Source organism: Colossoma macropomum, unplaced genomic scaffold (assembly GCF_904425465.1).
Source record: "Colossoma macropomum unplaced genomic scaffold, Colossoma_macropomum, whole genome shotgun sequence".
Taxonomy (NCBI): Eukaryota; Metazoa; Chordata; class Actinopteri; order Characiformes; family Serrasalmidae; genus Colossoma; species Colossoma macropomum.
This window is the reverse complement of record NW_023494792.1, coordinates 38,626,843-38,647,382: the sequence shown is the minus strand read 5'-3', so window position 1 is coordinate 38,647,382 and position 20,540 is coordinate 38,626,843. Positions and strand designations below refer to the sequence as shown.

At 39.0% G+C, this 20,540-nt stretch overlaps 1 protein-coding gene across 1 annotated transcript in view; it reads right to left on the bottom strand.

The window, feature by feature from the left end:
• The window catches only part of ptpro (protein tyrosine phosphatase receptor type O), an 80,138-nt gene that overhangs the window by 16,825 nt on the left and 42,773 nt on the right, over window positions 1-20,540 (bottom strand). The window contains exons 2-13 of the mRNA XM_036577110.1: window positions 17,546-17,825; window positions 16,805-16,960; window positions 16,342-16,494; window positions 14,155-14,724; window positions 13,481-13,642; window positions 11,128-11,324; window positions 10,170-10,290; window positions 9,677-9,870; window positions 7,816-7,927; window positions 5,885-6,048; window positions 3,628-3,748; window positions 1,423-1,556 (exon numbers count right to left, since the gene is read on the bottom strand). Of these exons, the coding sequence (XP_036433003.1) occupies window positions 1,423-1,556; window positions 3,628-3,748; window positions 5,885-6,048; window positions 7,816-7,927; window positions 9,677-9,870; window positions 10,170-10,290; window positions 11,128-11,324; window positions 13,481-13,642; window positions 14,155-14,724; window positions 16,342-16,494; window positions 16,805-16,960; window positions 17,546-17,825 (2,364 nt within the window). The remainder of the gene's footprint in view (window positions 1-1,422; window positions 1,557-3,627; window positions 3,749-5,884; window positions 6,049-7,815; window positions 7,928-9,676; window positions 9,871-10,169; window positions 10,291-11,127; window positions 11,325-13,480; window positions 13,643-14,154; window positions 14,725-16,341; window positions 16,495-16,804; window positions 16,961-17,545; window positions 17,826-20,540) is intronic.

Genomic DNA, 20,540 nt, shown 5'->3' with positions numbered 1-20,540 from the left:
CTGACAGTACCTGGAGGCGTTGTGACTGCGCTTCAGCCCTGATGTACAACGCCTAGAGAGATGGAAAAGCTCTGTGATGTAAACACCGCCCCCCGTGTTTACTGTGAAATGTTTGACTAACCTGGGAGAGATGGCAGTGGCCATTAGCCTGTGGGCGGTCCTTTGACTTTAAAATGGTAGCTTTTGTCTCAGAGGGAGAAATGTACACAAAATTAAAGAGTTTGAACATGGAGGTGGGCGAACGGCTTGAGTAATAAGCTCTGGGCCCACGGCAGTTTAGGTACATTACACTTCCTGAAGCAAGAGAATTAGACAGGGCTGTATTTGACTGAGTAGTTTTTGTTTACACTGGTATTAAGTCTGGAATAGTTCGCTGTTTTTCTATACTATTTCTATGTAACTACTAGAGGTGCACCTCTGCATAATGAATTTTTACAGTTGATTCCGATTTCTTTACATGTCTGTCTGTCTGTCTGTTTATCTATCTACTTATCTATCTATCTAAAACTCACACTATGTGGAGTAAATGAACACATGAAATGCACTAATACATTTTCAGGACTTTCTATCAGCTAATGTTCCAACATACTTTGTATGTACACGATCTGCTCTTTATCAGTCCACATTGACATTTTAAATTCTTAAATAAAAAATGCCTTTTAGCACAATGAGTCACGCATATGACATTTTGGTATAGGTGAAGCCACAGCTTTGAAATCAGAGTGAGTGCATTTACCTGACTCATATTATTGTCATAAAACTGCAAAACAGATTGGCCAAAAATAAAAATAATAAATTGTCCAATTGCAAAAATCTTCTGATTCCAATCTGGGCAGATTCCGACTGTATACCCCTAGCAATTACATTACTAATGACATAGCATGCACTTATATTCAATCTACTTTCTGTGTCAACAGTACTTGCAACTTCAGTTTGTTTTAAAGAAAAAACAGGACAGAATTTATTTCTACAAAATAATATGGATGCACAAATATTTCCTCTTCTACTTAAAAACACAAATATGTATTGAAATTTATCTGCTTGCTTCAATGAGCTACAAGATATTAGTAATTATCAAACTGTATCATGCTTTTGTGATCACTAGTGATAACTGTGACTTCTGAGTGTGAATTCTTAAGCATCATTAATATTCCATAACAAAAAGAATGCTGCCTTTATTAGAGATAAAAGATAGTAATTACACTTACCTGAGCATGCCCTTTGTGCATTAAATTTGCATTTGTTTTTTTTTTGTTTTTGTTTTTCCTGTTTGATTTTTTTTCCCAGACATCAGCCAAATCTGATCTCACAATTAGATTTCTATTGTAACACCTTAATTAACATTGTAGGAAACTGGAGTTGTTGTCTGTCATCTAAACTAACTGTAACTGAAAACATCCCTTGACCACAATGACTCCATACCTTGAGTTGTTTGTTGGTACCGAGTTGTTTGCAGCTGATTTGGTAGAAGTCCACCACTCCCTCCTCAGTCCAGAGCAAAGTGACGGCGGAGTGAGTGGCGTTGACTGCGTACAGCGACTTGGGAGGTGCTGGCTCTGTTAGAGTGAAATGAAAATGTGTGATGAGTGCCCTGCATGCACAGCAACTTCCTCTGAAAAAGCAGAATAAAAAAGTATTCCTTAAATGATGCAAAAAGATACGGTGAGAAAAATAGCTTTTGTGGTTATTTTTGCTAACAGGGAAGTAAAACTTCATGATTCCCCTGCAAGTTTCATTTTCATTGCTTGCACATGTTTGAACTTAAATGTATAAAATAAGCTTTGAGGTTGATAAGTGAAACTTTTCAAATGTCGAAAGTTACAGAAAAACTGGAACTTAACACTTTCAGGAATAAATGAACTATAAACTGCATAAAAACTCAATTGAATTTTAATTCTATCTAAATATCACTTTTATTACAACTGTGGGACGGGTGAAAAATATGGACATCTTGCATGTAAGGGTTAAAACAAAATGTTAAATAATAATAATGTACTTGTCAGGGATGTGAATGATTAACCGACAAACTGTTCTACCGAAGATATCAGTTAAAAAAACTGATTTCATTTCCAATAACCAACAGTTCTTATTTAAAGATGCGGGTTTACCAGTCAAACTGAGGAACGTTGGATTGTATACATGATTCCAGATAGTTTTAGAAAGGCCTACTAAAAATGAATCATGCAGCTAAAAGTACTGGCATTCAGGACTACTTTTTCCAAGAGGATGATAGCACAATTACACCAATGTACTGTATCAAAAGCTAAAATCCACAAGCAATAAGACAGACGACTATTTCCTCTGTGTTCTCTGAGAATGTGTGATGCTTGGTGTGTTGAAATCACATATGGTTGTGTAAAATTACAGAGAAGGACATGACAGAAGGGTGAGAGTAGCAATGAGCAAAGCTAGCCCCGGTCACGGCACTTCTGTTCATTTTAACTTGGGCTAATGATGAGTGGTGAATCTAACTTTAGAACTAACTTCTGGAGCTCATCGTAGTATATCCCAGTCATTTCATCAACTTTTTAGTTTTTAGTCATATAATCGTAAATATATCACAAAAGCATCAAATGTATCACACAAGCATCTTAACTCCGAAATCTTATCGGTTTAGTCACCATGACAACTTCATTTAGGACTGAATTTAGGACGGTAGCTATTACAGAACAACAGTTATACACCAGGTTATTGCACTTTAGTTGTGTTTTGACCTTGTTTCCATTGGTAACAGTAGATTTAACTTACATTTTAGCAAGATTTTGATTATGTGTTTGGGTTTCAGCTGTGCACGGATCATTGGTTGCTTTGTAACACACATGACAGTGGACTGTTAGTTTCAATCGAGAAGGTAACCATTTCCCAACTTAAGATAAGATGTTGTATGACGAGAAAATTTCTAATATAAGATTTGCTTCTGTAACATGAACTTGTCAAAAATCTTATCTTGATCTGTGAGATCTTCACTTAAGACAGAAAGATTTTGTGGAATTTTCTATAATTATGGCCCGTTTCCATTTTGTAATTGCTATTTTGACGGGTCACTTGCTGGTTCACAAATAATAGCCAACTAATGACGCTTGGTTATCCGTATAAAAAATTAGCCAAAATTTGCATGACTAATATACATACAAATGCACACATACAAACTTCTTTTCATGCTCCAACAGTGGGATCCATGGTCACTCACACGGGCCTAGAGAAATTAACAGAGGTGTCCCCAGTAACAGTGACAGCTAGACTGCTAATATATTGCATTCAGTCTGAGGCTTCAGTACTCATCTCTCCATGGCAGAAAACCATGCAGCAGCTTTTCTTTGACATGCTAATATTTCCATGTGGGTTCTGGCCTCACATTAAAGAATTACCTGTCCTGTTTGATAAGCTATTTTCAGCTCACTGGTAATACTTTTCAGTAAGACTTTTTTCCTTCAAAAGTAGCCAAGCTTTCAAGTTCCAAGAGCAAAGTAAACACCAAATATGTGAGGTATAGACTGTGTCAATGAAGATGATCCTGCACATCAAGGAAAGATTTTTTTCACTATGCAGGTGTAAGGCCAAATGTGTTACAAGGACAACTGGTTGACACTGAGATAGCTGTCGAGAGGATAGAGCTCAACTACTGACCCAGTTTCATGATGTGGGGTGTGGAGGTGTTGTGGCTACGCTCAGTACAAGCGGTGACCGTGAGGTTATAGATGTCGCCAGGAGGGAGAGCTAGCGTGGCCTTCATCATGTTACGTGTCACCTGTGAAGAAGAGAAAAGGGTCACTGTACATAACTGACAGCTCTAACACAAGAAAACAGCTAAGGCTGCAAACACTGTAATATTATTCCCTGCTCTTAAAGAGAAGTGACTGCTGTTTTGAAATAAAATCTGTTGCTGAGGGTAAAGCTGATTCTGCTATTTTATATATAGTACACTTAAGCATAAATACAGATAAAAAATCAATCAGGTTTTGCCATGAAAATGCCATAAATTACTTATTTATAGAAGCATTTCTGTGCACAGTCTTGTGTGGTCATCTGTAAACATGGGCTTACATATATACTTTTATATATATAGTGGTGTTAGTAGTGCAGGCTCCTTAGAGGCGTAGATGCCGGCATCTACAGTTTAAGCAACTGCTCTACTGGTTGTGACCCAAAGGGCCTTACACTGGTTAAAGGAACACATAAAATGTGTCAAGAAGAAGCAGCGACAATACTGTCTGCACTGCAGCTCCACAATGTTGGCTCTGCCTGCTGCCGTTGGTGTTGGATGCAGCGTGGCAAGCTCTGAACAAGTGTGAGTGTACATTCTCATCAGAATTAAAATTCAGACATTGAAAACATTTGTGCCATCACAATAACAATAAAATCACGAAAAAGCTACATTTTTAATTTCACCACAATGTCCCTTTAAGTATTTTCCTTCTGTAATCATTTTCCTGCTCAAAACATTAGTTCATGGTAAAAAGCTTCAAATTTATGGCTATTTAATTACAGCATTTGTTTTCATTTAAAAGAGGCACAATGACTGCACTTAAAGATTGAGAAGTCCCACTGTCAAACCAATACTAATATGGTGATTTTGAACAAAACATCTTGATAGTGAAGTGGTTCTATTATTATCAAATATCTTTGTGTCTAAATTTAGATACAAAAGAGACAAATACTGGACTGTGTAAATTTCATACACTACAATGACCAAGATATTCTGTCAATCATATATTAATGACACTGTCAGTAAATTAAGTCGTTCATGTAGGGAAAAGCAGTCTATAATGAAACATGAAATGGCTCAGTTCACAACATTAAACATGTTTGACTGGCTATTTCAATTTTCAGCTCTTTCAGCAATCGAAAGGATTGTAACTATCGACTTAAACAATACTCTAACTGGCGGATGTTGGCTTAAAAGTCAATGGCATCATACAAAAGATTGATCTGAATGTGCATCAATAATGCTGATGGCAGATATTCACTCTAACGGCATCTGCCTGCATCAGACAAGCAAACAGCAGCAAACACCTATGATGAATAATATGCCTCTAAATTCTTCATAAAGGAAAACACCTTTGTACTGTCAATGACCAGGAAAGAACAGGCTGAAGACATATCAATAATGACACTAAGCCAAAATACACAGGGGCCAAAAAGCACCCCTACAGTAATCTTGTCTTCACCATTTCATTAGATCTTGCTTTGAGAGAGGAGCACAGCCTTTGGCCACAGTCTCTAAGCAAAGCTGGTGGGCAGATAACCATCTCTGACTATCTCTGTCTGAAAACATTTAGCAGTCTCTAATTAATCCTTTTGCTCTGTGTTAGATAAATATGTGTGGTGGGTAATTGGATTCATTACAGGCTAGCACCAGAGAGATGGCAGTGCAGAGGAAGGCACCAGTGCTGCCCTGCGCCTTTTTAATTAGGCCTCAAAAGTACACCAAGGAAACAATCAATAGCACGTCTCATCATTAGCTGACAAGATGCTCTCTCTCAGACCACACAGATCAGCCTGCTACTCTAAGACCACCACTAGCCTTTTTTTAGCGTTTAGCGTAGCAGCGCAATAGGATGTTTACGGTCAATTACCAAAGACAGACCAGTAATTGACAGTAATGGTGATGGTAAATCAAGACAGGACGCAGGTTACAGAGGTCCGGTGACTCACCACGCAAACCATTAAAGTTAACGGGCATTGTTTTTCCAGCCATATTGATCCTGACATTTTCAGAAACAACATTTGTTTGTACACAGTGAAACTAAGGGTTACCACACATGAAAGGTAAAATATTATAAAGTAATTGTAAAGGATTTAAGCAGATCACTACACCCTAGATTATTACATAAACTGTTATATAACATTCAAAAATAAATGCTGTTGTCCAGATGAAACTTACGTCTGTAGAGAAGCGTCTCTTAGAGCCCTTCTTGCCCTCCGCCACTACCTGCCAGTGGAGCATTCTGGAGTGAGAGAGATCAGTGAAGAGGTCCCCGTAGGTCCAGCGTACATACAAGACCCCATGGGAATAATCCACTGAGGAGATGTGGGGGGCCTCAGGAGCTGAAAAAGAATTAATACATTATATAGTGACATCTGTCTTTCTGACAATCAACAAGTTTCCCAGTGTAGAGTTAAATCTGGCCAAGTTCACAGGTGCAGTATATGCCGTAAAGAGCATGTCATCAACCAACCAGAAAAGGACAGTCATGTCAAAGGACTCACTTGTACTCGTGAAGTACTAAAGTCCTGATCTGTGACCAGACTTGGGCTTGTAAGTCTCAGACTTTGACTTGAAAAAAATGAAGTTTGTATGGTCTCATATGTGTAAATAATAATGTGTGTAAACAAATATATATAAACTGCGACAATAAAAAAATATCCTATCACAATTAATTTAAAATCATCAGTAGTTGCAGTGTTAGTGCCATATGCATTAGGAGAAAGGTTTGATGAGAAGCTAAGATTGTAGTGAGTAGTGAAACTCACATATCGCTGTTGTTGGAACAAAACCTCGTATCTCCAAAATTTACTTTACAGGAGAAGGAAAAAACATACTTTACTTTTATTGTAAGTCAATGGAACCAGACTTTTTTCAAGTCATTTTGGGCCGTTTCTTTTGGTCCATTCATCATGAAATTTACACACAACAAAGAGCAACAGACATTTTCAAATTATATCAAAAACTGAAAAACGTCAAAGACGTTGAGGTACAAGGTTTTGTTCCGACAGCAGTGATATACTTTTCACGATGCAACAACAGCATATTTAACATAAGCAATATTTGCAAGAGAAAATTAAAAAGTAAGCTGTGCAAGACATCTAGTTTTTTGTAGTTTTGTAGTTTTTTGCTGTACTTGTCTTGAAGTCATCTGCTGAGGTAAATCTATTTCAGGAATCTGTAGCCGACCAGTGATAACCTAGCTTAGATCAGACTTGTCTTTTGTACTGGGCTTAACTCTCAGCTGCTTGTTGTCTGAGCTGCAGAATCACTAAGCAGCATTATGCCTAATGTTACACTACTGTCATCCGTGACAGCTTGCCAGCACGGATTGCCTCCTTTGAAAGGATCTTCAACCAGGGATGCTTCCTTATGCAAAAAGGCAAAACTGAGAAATGTGTCTATGTCTTGAAACTTATTACTTTTTAGGTGCTCTATTAACTCGTACTCTGTTGGCTTGCTCCTGCAGTGTCTTGATTACAGGCAAATACAAATCAGTAAGCTTGGCTCTATAAAGTGACCCACTTTCTTTTTCAACTTGACTTGGAACTCAACTTGCAACTCAATTTGGACTTGAGGCTTAATCTGACATGAAGATACACCTACCTGAAGACACATGGCTGGGGGGGGGGCTTGATTGCCTACCCTAACATTAGATTAGTGAGCAGGCCATAGATCCAAATAGAGCTGCACACCACAGCACAGGCTTGATTCTGACTAACTAACAAATAAACTGGTGCTCTGCTGAAACAAGTTTCGATGCAAGTTTGATTCAAGTTCAGGACTGTAGCAAGAGCTTAGTTGCCTAGCCAACACAGCACAGGCTTGGTTCCTGGTAACTGAAGCTAAATATTAGTTAAGAGGAAATCTGAGAGTCAACTGACCGCAAGCCGAAATTTAACGTGCTCTGTGGTGTGTGTATCTGTCGCTGAGCTACAGTCATGCCGAAGGCCACATTTTTGACCTGATGGTTCCATTCTGTGAGCTCATGTGAAGCCTAGTGGTGCATGTGATTTGACTACAACACAGCTGGCCCTACATAAAAAAATGCAGCTCAAGTGTAATGTGTAGCCACTGAAGGGCTAGTGTTGTGTGACATATTAACCTACCAGTAATAAAGCTCAAGGTAGAGCCATCACAGCAGCTGAGTGGTGGGTCACCCCAGGTCACCATGGTCACTCGAAAGTTGTAGTACCATGCAGGCAACAGGTCTGTTATTCTCTGTTTAGGGGGGAGGAGAAGGTGGGAAAAGCGTGAACACAATGACCTTTTCTGTAGGCATGTTTCCTTAGTAGTGCTTTAATCTCTGCACAATGCCACATGTAATCCTACAACCATGGATAAAGAACATCATAAAATTTATCTGCCACAAGCCTTCTCTTTACATCAAAAGCTCCGCTATTACTCTAAACTAATTCTTCCTTCACTAAAACAATTCTCTGTCTCTCTCTATCTCCCAGCTACACAGCCCCTTCACTCAGCTGCTCAGGATCAGGTGGGACGCCTGGCCTTTGCACTCATTGATCTGTTTCTGTATCACATTACACCGTCTGATTTAATTAGCTCGTAAGCTCTGCCCTCTGCCCTCTGTGTTCTTACTTCACTGCTTCAGCACCCTTTAATTCTCACTCAAGGCCAATAAACACCCCCACATTGTTCCACCACCCAATGTGCAAGAGAGCAATTTAGATCATGCAGCATGCAATTAAGCATGAGTATAATAATTACACAAAGCAGATTGCTCACTGGAATATCATCTGCGTATTAGTGGAAGCAATGAATTGAAAAGGCCGAGTGTGAAGCTTAGTAACTCCTTATGTCTTATATAAGTTCTTAAGTACTTAAGTACATTGTGTCCTGTCACAGCGTATCACTACAAATACTACAGTTTGTTATGGTTCCATTTATGTGCCAAACCCTATGCTGACTAAAGACAGAAAAATACCCCATGCAAGTATGCAAACAGAACTGCTTCAAGATACACAAAATGTGTTGTTTAGGGATTTCGGTTTGCCGTAAATTTTTGGCAGAAAATGATCAAAAATGGCACTTTTGGGTGACCATTTTGACCTTCAAAAAAGAAAAAGAAAAAAATGATAGGCCTGCAACAAAGTGCCAGAATATAAGACTTTATAAATAATGGTAATGGTAATGAAAATGAAGTTTCTTTTGTATTCAAATACTTTGAGCGGCAGCAAATCAACAGTAAAAATTTCAGCTGTGTGGAACTATTTCGCAGTTTCTATGAGGAACATTAGACAAGCAATTTATAATCAATTTTCATGCCAGGTATCAAGAGAGGGTACAACACGCAGGAACTTCTCCACTTGAAAACAAGACATCCCACTTGATAAACAAAATACAGGAAACAGTAGGAGAAAGGAAAGCACACTGATATCACCAGAGACCACAGTTTGACAAGACGGAAAAAATTCACAAACAACAGCACAAAAGCACAAAGTGTAACTAAAAATATTGGAATTCATTACTTTGGATGCCAACTGTTCTTTATGGGATTTCACACTACTCACTGCAATAAATTTACATCAAAATGTTTCGGTATTTGAAATGCAGTATCAGTCAAGAACTTTCATTTCTGCGTGTTGATTACGTTGTTGTATTATAGTGCTGCAGCAATGGGTAATATAGCAAGCAATTACCCATGTAACCACTCTTATGAACATAATCGTGGTTTTTGTGGCAACTAGAATAACAGCAGATTAGGTTTAGAGATGTTCATATTCTTTTCTTCCCTTCTCTGACTTCTAGGAGGTTTATAGCCACTACTGTAACATAAGGACACATGTTGAGTATGTACTATGTGCCCAGTGTGATTGGAACGGTTGGCTGTGTTCTTGCATCAGGTGTGTTTCTGGCATTAGTTATGTTACTGTTACTGAACCTAAATATTCTTCTAAAAAATCGTAACCCCAGGACAGCTTTGAAGACCAAGGCAGATTGAGTTATTACCACAGAGGCAATGACGGAGGCTGTAGCTGCAATCTCGTAGTAGGTGGTCCACTGGGAAGTCTGCGTAGCAGAGTTGAAAAAGAAAGTTTGCAGCACATACTTGCGGAAGGCTACATTGTACGGCCTCTGCCAACTCAGTATGACTGCTGTGGGACTCAGTGGATACACCACTAGGTCCCGCACTCCCGTTGGCTCTGTCAGAGAGACAGGGGAAAAGGTTAACCAATCACATTCAGGGAATGAGAGCCAAGAATGGGAGATGCAGAACAGAGTGCAAAATCAGTCAAAAATAGTTCACGGGCTGTCATGTTCTACAAAAGAAAAAGAGTTTTCACTTAAACACACATTGCTACTAGTAAGTGTCCTTCAGTTTGATCAACCAAAGTTGAGATACGTCTCTTAGGTAATAAAATACCCCTTTCATTAACCTTATTCTCCACAGGTTTCAAAAGAAGACAAATACACATACTATATAAGGTTCACAAATGCTTACCTATATCAATAATAACTGGTTCAGAGGCGGGGCTAATTAGGGGTCCGTTGGTGTGATACACCACTACTCTGTACTGAGCACCGGGGGTCAGATTAGTGATGATGTCACTGGTGGTGTTTTCCTGTAACATAAAATCAAATATGAGGACTCAAACGAGTCATCTAAAAAATACAACTGCATCAAAGAAGAACTGTGGACAACTGTACAAAAGTATAATTCCGTCTTTATGTTGTACATGATTTATCTCTGGAATCTTAATTACCAACTCTATTCAAACGTTTGTATGGTCTACAATGAAGAAAAAAATTGGCAACATTAGAGGGAAAAATGCATTCAAAAAACTAGAATTAAATATTTCAACACACTTTTTTTTTTACTTAAATGTTCAATGAAACTAGTGCTCTCAACCATTTGTCGATTTTTGATAGCAGTGTATATTTCTAAGGTAAAAACCATGAAGGAAAGTAGAAACTTTTAACTTTTTGTCCTGCTACTATAGTGTGGGGACTTTACTCAAAGGGTGAAGTATAGTGGATTTGCTCAGTGTATGCAAAGACCTTGTCGTTATGACTGAAGGACATGTTGCCAAAATGAGACTGTCATAATATACCAATGCATCTACAACTCTAAGTACTACTTCTTTTATTCTGATATTGTCAAAGACTATGAAAAAAACATGTTTAGATCTTAAAGAACCATACTTTGCAATTTCATTAGATCCATAATCCCGGTCCTGAAGCTCCATGTCCTGTACATTTTAAGTGTTTTCTCAGCTCTGACATACCTACTTCACCTCAGGAAAGGGCTTGATAGTTAGCTGATTAATTGCATCAAGTGTGTTAGAGCTGAGGAAGCACTGAAAAGGGCTGAGAACCACTGCTTTAAAGAATGTAGCGTAGGTCCTGCAGCTTATTCAATGTGCTGCACACTAACTGAAGAACAGATCTGACTGCCATACCTCAGAGCAGTAGGTGTTCTCCATGCGCTGGCTGGGGCTGGGCTTGAGGCAGGTCAAAGACAGCACTGACACCAGGCTGCCGTTGTGGCTCTGAGCGGACGGAGCCCAGGAAACGGAGGCAGTGCTTGTTCCCAGCATCTTCACGCTAACTGCCTGCGGACGCTCTGTCGGCTGCTGCAGCCATTCACCTGTGGGGCCTACAGCGTAGAGAGTAAAATGATAACTAACTGGACAGTTTCGGTTTGGCTCTGTACTCCAGCATATGGATTTTAAAATGAAAGAATGACTATGATGTTGACTATGAAGTGCATAATGTCAGGTTCACTGAAAGAGTCACTGTTTGGTAACTTGGGGACTCAATTTTTACATCCTGTCACCAGGGATGTAGGTTCGGTTATCTCAAAGGAATGTTTTGACAAAAAAAATCAAATCAAAACTTTTTTTCCCTGAAAAATAAAAGTATATTACACAGCCCTCACAGTAGTACTAACTTTCTAACAACATGTCACTGAGTGTCAGAAACCACATAAACAAGTCTATTAGAGGTACCTTAACCACGCAGTGTGGTTTTATTCAAGTGTGCAATAAACTAAGAATGTAGTTTACACAATGCTTACGTTTCCATTAACTGTAAGCTTTCTTGTTTTCCTTTGGTCTTCCTTTAACTGCATATGTTAGCTGTTAATATATAAACTGAAGTGACCACCATATCTTTCCAGTATTGCACTGACATCAACATTATGCACACAGCAGTGGTAGCTGGTGCTCACAATTTTTGGGGAAGCAAACACCCACAACAGCCAAGTTTGCTAACTTTCACAGAGATAAAGCATGCCAACATAGCCAGCCTGCACAGGCTCTTGCAAAACCTAGACATTCAAATATGAAAATGGAAATATCTAAACTGATCTCAATTAAACACTTTGCAGTATGTATACTTGAACCTTGAACACTGGGAATAAGGAAGTTATTTTCTTTTTCACTGTATCATTTTATATCAACAGCTCGAAGTAAATAACATACTACACTTGTTGGCTGCTGACTCAGGTTCTGAGTGAGTAGATGTGTCAACCATCTTGAAGTTGAGAAGGTGGCAGAAGCATGCAAATTTTTAAAGACTAGGCGAGGCCCTGCTTCACTAAGGGCTTAAAAAGGTGTCATTACCCATAACTATTCAATCAACCAATCAACAAAAACAGAGTCATCCATTCTGTTACATTAGTGAGGTTTTGCATGGCTGACAAATGTAAAGTATCTTCCCAATACAGATATGAAAAGAACACCTTCTCAGCAAAGACAAAAAAATAATATTTTTTTGCATTAAAAAACAGTCGTGTTAAAAATGTAAGACTTTCTCATTTGCAAATATATTTTACTTGATAAACTATGTTTCCAAAAATGTATAAACATTTGCTCATTCAAAATTACTTCTGAAATCAGTGCTATTAATATGGAGTTTCTCTTCTCTTTGCTGCAGTTACAACCTCTACTGTTTGGGGAAGGCTTTACAGTAGATGTTGGAACATTACTGTGAGGATTTGATTGTATTCAGCCCTGAGAGCATTAGTGAGATCTGGTACTGATGTTGGATGATTAGTTCTGGATCACAAACTCCACTCTGACTCATTTAAAAGGTACTGGATGATGATTGCTTCATCACTCCAGAGAACACAGTTCCACTGCTCCACAGCCCAGTGCTGGGGGGCTTTATACCCCTCTAACTGACACTTAGCATTGGACATGATGACCTTAAGCTCATGTGCAGCTGCCCAAGAGCATCCCATTCTATTGACAATGCTTTTTCTATAGAGATTATACAAGCTGTGTGTGCACATAACTGAACGCCTGTGCCATGGGTGTTCTTTAAAATAGCTGAATTCACTAATTAGAAGAAATGTCATGTTGTGTGTTTTTCTTCATTTCTTTTGGTGAAGATCTGCTTCACCTACAGAGAAACCTACTGGGGTACATGGTCATGTTTCGTTTTGTATAAATGACACCATGGATAATAGTCAAAGACATCAAAACTTGTCATCTTGACCATCAAGAAGTTCTTATTTTGACTTAATGTCAGCAAGGGAACTGTTTTTCTATTTTTTTATCCAGTTAATGGGCTTTTCTGCCAGCTGATTTAAAATCATTCTAGTGTGTCATCTTGGAAACTCTCTTTTGTTTTCTTATGTATTTTGTTATCTATAATAGCCTTTCTTTTCATCAAGAAAACATGCAGTATAAATAAGATGTTTGATATGTCACTGCATAGTATTAAAATGGAATTCATCAGAGTACTGTAAATTGTTTTTTATAGTACGAACATCTGGCTTCATGTTTAACAGTAAAGGACAGTACGCACTGAGGTAGAAGGTGAATCCTGTGTGTGGAGCGCTCTCTCTAGGCTCACAATCTCCTGAGGAGCTAATTGTGGTGACCAGCACGCGGTATGTTCCAGGTTCAGACAGCTCAGTAAAGAATTCGTGAGTGTTTTCGTCCACAGTGGCCATCTCCGTTGAGTTACCTGGGAAAGAGGGGTAAAATTATTAGCATTATTATTAAGATCTAATCTGTCTTTTTAAGTTACTAAGAATTTTTTTAAAATAAAGTTAGCCATTAATATGTAAACCAACAATAATGCTCAAAAGATGGATTTATTAATACCGGAACTTATATTAGACAGACTGGATCACTAAAAGAATAAAAATATGAATAAAAAGGTTATTTATATAGGGCTGGTATGATTATGCGACTAAACGCCATGAATAAAAAAAATCATTTCATTAAAATGAAATTAATACATTTGTTATTGTTCAATCAAATACATTTTTATTGTGTGGCCTTTTCTCAAAATCTCAATTATTCAATGTCAAAATCAGTACATTACTTGATTATTAATCTAAGTGACAGGGCTACTTATTTATAACATACATTTTAGAGCACATTAGTTTAATTGCATAACCACAAAAACAGTCCTAGTAGTACTGCAGTCAACAAACAGCTGTCAATGCTCATTCAGTTGGAAAACTAACTGACCATCTCGATAGATGTAGATATTGAAGCCATCAAATGTGGTGGGAGGGCGAGGGGGCAGCCAGCGGAGCTCCAGCAGAATTGGGGGCAGTTTAGTGGGCATGATTGTGGGCTCTGGGGTGAGGTCCATGGCTGAACCTGGCTCGTTTGAGTCCTCATACTCCGGGACAACTGCATTCACAAACTCATCTTCAGTTGGAGAAGGACTTCCTGTGGGCTCTGGCCATGAGGCATCCGTCGTGTTCTCATCTGCTGAAGTGTTACTGAAGTTTATGTTGACATTTTCTTCAGTAGTTGTGTATTCAGCAGTGCTCATAACTTGTGCTAAGCTGCTATTTATACTGTGGGGCTGTTGGGTAACCGTATTAGCCCCCTCTTCAGGATCCGGCTCCTGTTCTCGTTCCTGAATATCCGTCTCTTCCTGCTCCTCTATTAGGGGGATGTCGCGGGTTTTGCGTGAAAAAGGGGATTCATGGGCTGCCTTCTGCACGGTCTCACGCAAGTGAGTCACCGGCAAGCCTCTTCCACTGAGGTGAACAATCTTCAGAGATACGTTGAGAGGAGGGCTGGGTACTAGAGAAAGAAAAAAAGAGGTTACACATTGCAGCTGTGCCTCATAACAAATGAAGTTAAGGTTATTGAGAAAAGGATCTTTAATAAGTAATGACCTCCTCTGGGACAAAGTGAATTTAATTGGATGCCGATAGGAGGATAATGAACCCAACACGGGTCAGAATGACTCTGAAGGTTCCTCTGAGTTCATGTGTGCTAACATTCAAACTGACCTGAATAATTAATGTCACAGAAGGTGTCGATCCATGGGGAACTGTGACAGATTTGTCCAGTCACAATTCAAACAGTAATTAAAACAAATTGGATGGCCAAATGTTTGTAATGATGAAGGTTAATTCTGAACTGAAAACAGGTGCACCTAGCTCTACATTTAATAAGCCTGCTAAAGTGACAATAAAAACTCAACACTTCAAGATTTTTAAAAATGTACTTATTTCTGTATCACTGCTGCTATCTAGGTAGGCAAACATCCAGTCTGAATCCTCTGTCTAAATCTAAAACAAATTAATATATCTTAAACTCCTGGTTTATGATCAAATAATTCATTTAAGCATTATTGTTTTTAAGGGTAGTACTGAGAACAAATAGTCAAGCAATCATGGGGAAACATGAGTGTTCAAAGCCTGTAAAATGCTCTTTGGGTCAGCCCTACACCTTCTTCTGTCATTCATAAACATGCCAATCTAGATATTCTCAAAACACAATACTGTCAGTAATTAACCTGCTTAACTATTCCCAGTAATGTGTTTACACTGAAATTTTTTAGCTAAACTCGACTATTACCCCAGAACATTCTGTCCGAGTATGACCCAACCAGACTCACTGATCCAAGTTTAGACACCAAACCCGAATAAAGGTCAATAAAATGTAGTCTTAACACAACCATCACCCACTGCAGACCAAATAAATCCTCACAATTCTTAACGCCTGTTAAGTTAGCGACAAAAGACATTCCATGTCTTATATTTGAAGCTTGTAAATAGACATTAACATTTATTTTACCTTGAATTTTGCAGTTTTACAGTCCTTCAGTAAAGAACGCTGGCATAGAGCTGCCGTCATTGTTTTCCATTTCTAACATCTGACTGAAACTCACTGGTTAGACTACAGTCAATGACGTATCTAGGACTTCCAGAAGGCCTAGAGTGATGTTTTTTGTCTCCCAAAATTGGTGCCACTCATTGTAAGTCAAATGTCTTTGGCTGATTCCACTATCAGTTCCTAATTATGATGGATGTGACAATGTGTAAGTTCTGTCCAGCTCCTAAAGCAATAGGAGAGCTCATTTGCTTGTATCTGCCAAGACAAAAAAAAACCTGATGATTGGACAATTTTCTGTTGGCCATTTCAGGATATTAAGCCTTTTGTTTCCAACCAAAATTTACCAATGAAAAAAGAGAATTACTACAATACTTGCACAGATTGAATACAGAAAGCATGTTGACACTATTAAATAAAAAAAAACAAAAAAACTAAACATTAGATTTTGTTTCCAGGCCCTCAGGGATCCCTTCTGTATGACACTAGATGGCCAATCAGTTACATCAACATTTCAATTAACTACCTCAATTCCAAGATCTGGATCTGAAGACCTCTTATCTAGATATGGAAAACTACCTGTCCTGTGGTGACGTGGCTCATGGGTCACTTCACTCTTCTTCACCAAGGTGCTTTTGTTGACAGTGGCCTCTGAGATCAGCTGGAAGGTGATATTGCTGTAGCACGTTCCAGGCAGCCAGTGTTTGAAAACGGTCTTTCCTTTCAGGAAATCTGGTTAAAACAGTTGTCTATTGAATTAAATATATTCAGGAGCAAAACAAGCAAAGCTGTCAGACCAGAAAAAAATAGTCATTAAAATATTCAACAATATAAAAAAAATGCATTTTAAATTAGGCAAAACTGCGTAAAGTACAAAATGAACTTTTTTCCTTCTGATCTTTTTGAATTCATGAGCCATTTGCTACAGTTTTTTTCTACACATATTCCCTGCTGCAAGTAATTTTAATTTAAGTCATTTTCCTTGCCATATGAGCTAATGACCCCTGTGGGCAGCGCCCATCTGTTCTCCCCAAGGTCTGACCTTTGTAGAGCATAGATCGCTGCTCGCGGCCCTCAAAGTAGCTGATGTTCACTCTGCTGAAGGTGTTCCTCTCAGGGGAGCTGAGCTCGAACACTACTCCAGTCTCTGGAGCTCCCCGGTAGTCTGAAATCTGCACACTCTCTAAAGGGAGAGGCTCTGTAAAGAAGAAGAGTTAACAGTGTACAGGCAGAGAGCAGTGTTTTATTTAGAGTAGAAATTATCAACTATATTTGCTAGTCTACTGATTATTTAGAAAATTGATTCAGTTATCAGAATCTTCTTTAAAAGATCAAACAACATTATGAACTATGCAGAGTCCTGAAAATATATTAATGAAAATACATAAACTATAAAGATGCACTATTAATATAAATATATAAGTAAATATATAAAAACACTATATGGCACATAAAAATTCATTAAGCGCATGTTCAGCAGAGTAACAAAAACTTGTCTTATGTTACAGGATAAAGAGAAATTGGAAAATGGTCTGTAAAAATGTATTATGACTGTTTTGGTATAGAAATAGACCTGAGGGGGAAAAAAAAATCCATGAAAAGTGTAGAACATGGTTGATTTAAAATCAGGATGCAAACTTCTGACTGCTGATTCATGAAATTGATGATATATATTTTTTAATCAAATAAACATGACAGAATTACATAGAACTTACAATACTGGTCCACATCACTACTGAAAACAGCGTTCTGTCTAACCACATCAACCCTCTAGCTGTCTTACTTGTGAGCAGAGCCACAGATTTGTCTGGTCTGGACCAGGTAGAGGCATTGCCCGTCAGGAGGCTGATGGTGTAGCAGAGCCCATGGTAGGAGGTGTTATAAAGGAGAGTAGCTGAAGCCAGTTGGCTACTGTTGGCACTCTGGAAGGGCAGGATGTGGCTATGTGGCTCCCCAGATATCTTGGCAGCATATGCAGTGACGTTTTCCCTCATGTCAGAGGGTTCCAAGGTTATAAAGATGAAGTTGTCATCCCGTAACGTCACCTGAAACGGAGCCACGGTCTGAGGACAAAGACAGAAAAAAAAACAGTCCCTGTTAAGCTGAGAAATTATTCAACAGCAGTAAAGCTGAGCAAATGAATGACAAATGCTGGAATTAGTGCGTTGATGGAAGGAAAAGTGCAGTGATGAATGGAAAAGCCCATTTAATACTGTACACTAGCACAGATTTCCTTCCAGATGTCACAATGCACTCATATACAGACTTTGTTACCTGACAGAAATAATGAAAATAGCGAAAACACAGGATAAAATTACAACAAAATGTTAAGCAGGTTGAGTCATCCTTGTCATCTGCTTTCTGTGGATTTATTTTTGTGAGTCTTTTCTGTTTTTGCTCTTTCAGTATAACAACACTCCAAAGTGAACCATACAGTCCAAAACTTTGTAACAAAAGGTTGCACAATGATTTATTCTGGAAAAAATAACAGAGTATAACTTCACTTTGTTTAAGGAATGGTTTAAAATATTTCTTTGATTGTGAAAATGTTTTAAAAACACACACACACTTTAATTTCACATTCAGTTTTAATCACAGCCAGCTAAACTTTCCATTTTGTACAGATGCGGTGAATATCAGGCTGACCAACAGGTGCAGTCCATACAAATGCGCAGCATGATGCCTGCACAACATCTTACTTTGCTCGTGGCGGAGTACAAAAGCTTATACGACAAGCAACGTCATGACTATAAAAATGAGGAGGTCAAAGAAAACATACGGCAGACAGTAGCTGAAAGACTGGGATATGACAAAACATCAGAATAGCAACTGCTGGGGCTCCCGAGTGGCGCAACCGTCTAAGCGTTGGCCCTATCATCAGGAGATCGCGGGTTCGATCCCTGGTGATGCTACAGCCGTCCGTAGCCGGGAGTCCGAGAGAGCACAATTGGCCTCGCTCTCTCTGGGTGGGTGGGATGGCCCCTCCTTCTCCCCCCATCACTCAGCGCGATGCTAGTCAGCGCAGGCGTCTGTTAGCTGACGTAACAGATCTGGCGGTTGGCGCTTTCCTCCGAGCGCGTTCGGCTGTCCAGTGACGTTACGCGAGCGGCAGTTCGAAAAGATGCGGTGGTTGGTTTCACAGGTCTCGGAGGAAGCCTGTGTTAGCCTTCACCCTCCTAGCGTTGATAGCATCGTGTGATTGGGGGAGTCCTAACTAGCGGGTGGAATTGGAGATGATTAAGTTGGGGAGAAAATAGGTTAAAATTAGCAACTGTTTATGGACTTTTATTGTAGGTGTATTCTGTTCGTGCCTGTGAAGAACTACAAAGTATTAGCTTCCCTCGTGTCTCTTGTGTTGTAGTGGATAATGTAAAAACAAAACAAAAAAAAACAAGAAATCTCAGATCAGAAAGAGAAGAGAGATAAAGCAGGCAGAGAAAAAGAAAGAGCAGACATTTATGAGAACTTTTGAGTTTCTAGTCCCATTTACAGAGCACAGGATATAATGTAGAGAGATGATGTGTAGCACATTTAAAACACACTGGATTTAATGTGAACTGCCTATTATGCTTAGAGCCTGGGTATCGAAATTCAGTCCCTTTATGGTACTGACTGAATTGCTTCACTGAATTTCAAAAAGTATTCAGTCTTGTCAGCATCTCTGAGCCAACAAACTTGCTTGTTTCAAAATCTAGACTGCTGATTGGCTGACTAAATCACATTCTGTATGCATGTTAATAACATCAGCACTTAACTATACTGCAGTCTGCTGTGGTCAGCAGATATACCCAGTTCTAATTTCTATAAAGCTGAAATTGGCTTCTTATATGCCAGTTTTTCTTCAAATTTTCTGGTCCACCTTAAACAGAGCCGCAGGTGCGTTCTGGCAGCTGTACAGGTACATCAATGTTATTGCTGTATTATTTAAGGTTTAACAGGAAATTCAAATAAGAAGCCAACTTTAGCCTTATCAAATTTCTCAAATCATTTGTTTTAATACGTGTCCCATACGCTTGCGCATTTGACCATCAGACGCTGCTAAAATTAGGAAAATATTACAGCCATTCACACTTGAGTACCAGCTGATGCACATTGGCTTGTTGTGCAGATAAGGCCCCAAGACTGCAGCTTACTGAATCAATCAGCTCCTCAGGTGACACGAGAGGAATACTAAGCAGTATTAAACTCTAAAAGACAATTAAACAATCCAGGGCAATTCACTAATATGACGTCATAAAAATATCAGCATGGGGGTGCAGATCGAGCAGCATCGTAAAACGCAATGCACACATGCGTTGACAGTGGCATGCATAGTGCAAATCAGGCAGGGGGAGCAGAATGGGTAGTGACATGTACTGTTTAATGTTGTGTTATCTGCATTTGTGGTTTAACAACTATGACAAAACCCATACCTGGAGAATTTTAACCAGCCAACCCTACTAGCCAACCCTAACTACTTTAGAAATCACTTAGTTTTTTTGGTCTGTAAAAATCTGTCTCAGTGTGAACAAGCCTTAAGGCATCATTTTGTATTCAGCATGACTGAATTAACAAAGAACAGCTTTAGCCTTACAGACCCCAAAATCATGTAAATCTGTGTGCTTTAAAGATGCACAAAACACACACACAAACACACACACACACACACACACACACAAACACACACACAAACACAAACACAAACACACACACACAAACACACACACACACACACACACACACACACACACAAACACACACACACACACACACACACACACACACACAAACACACAAAC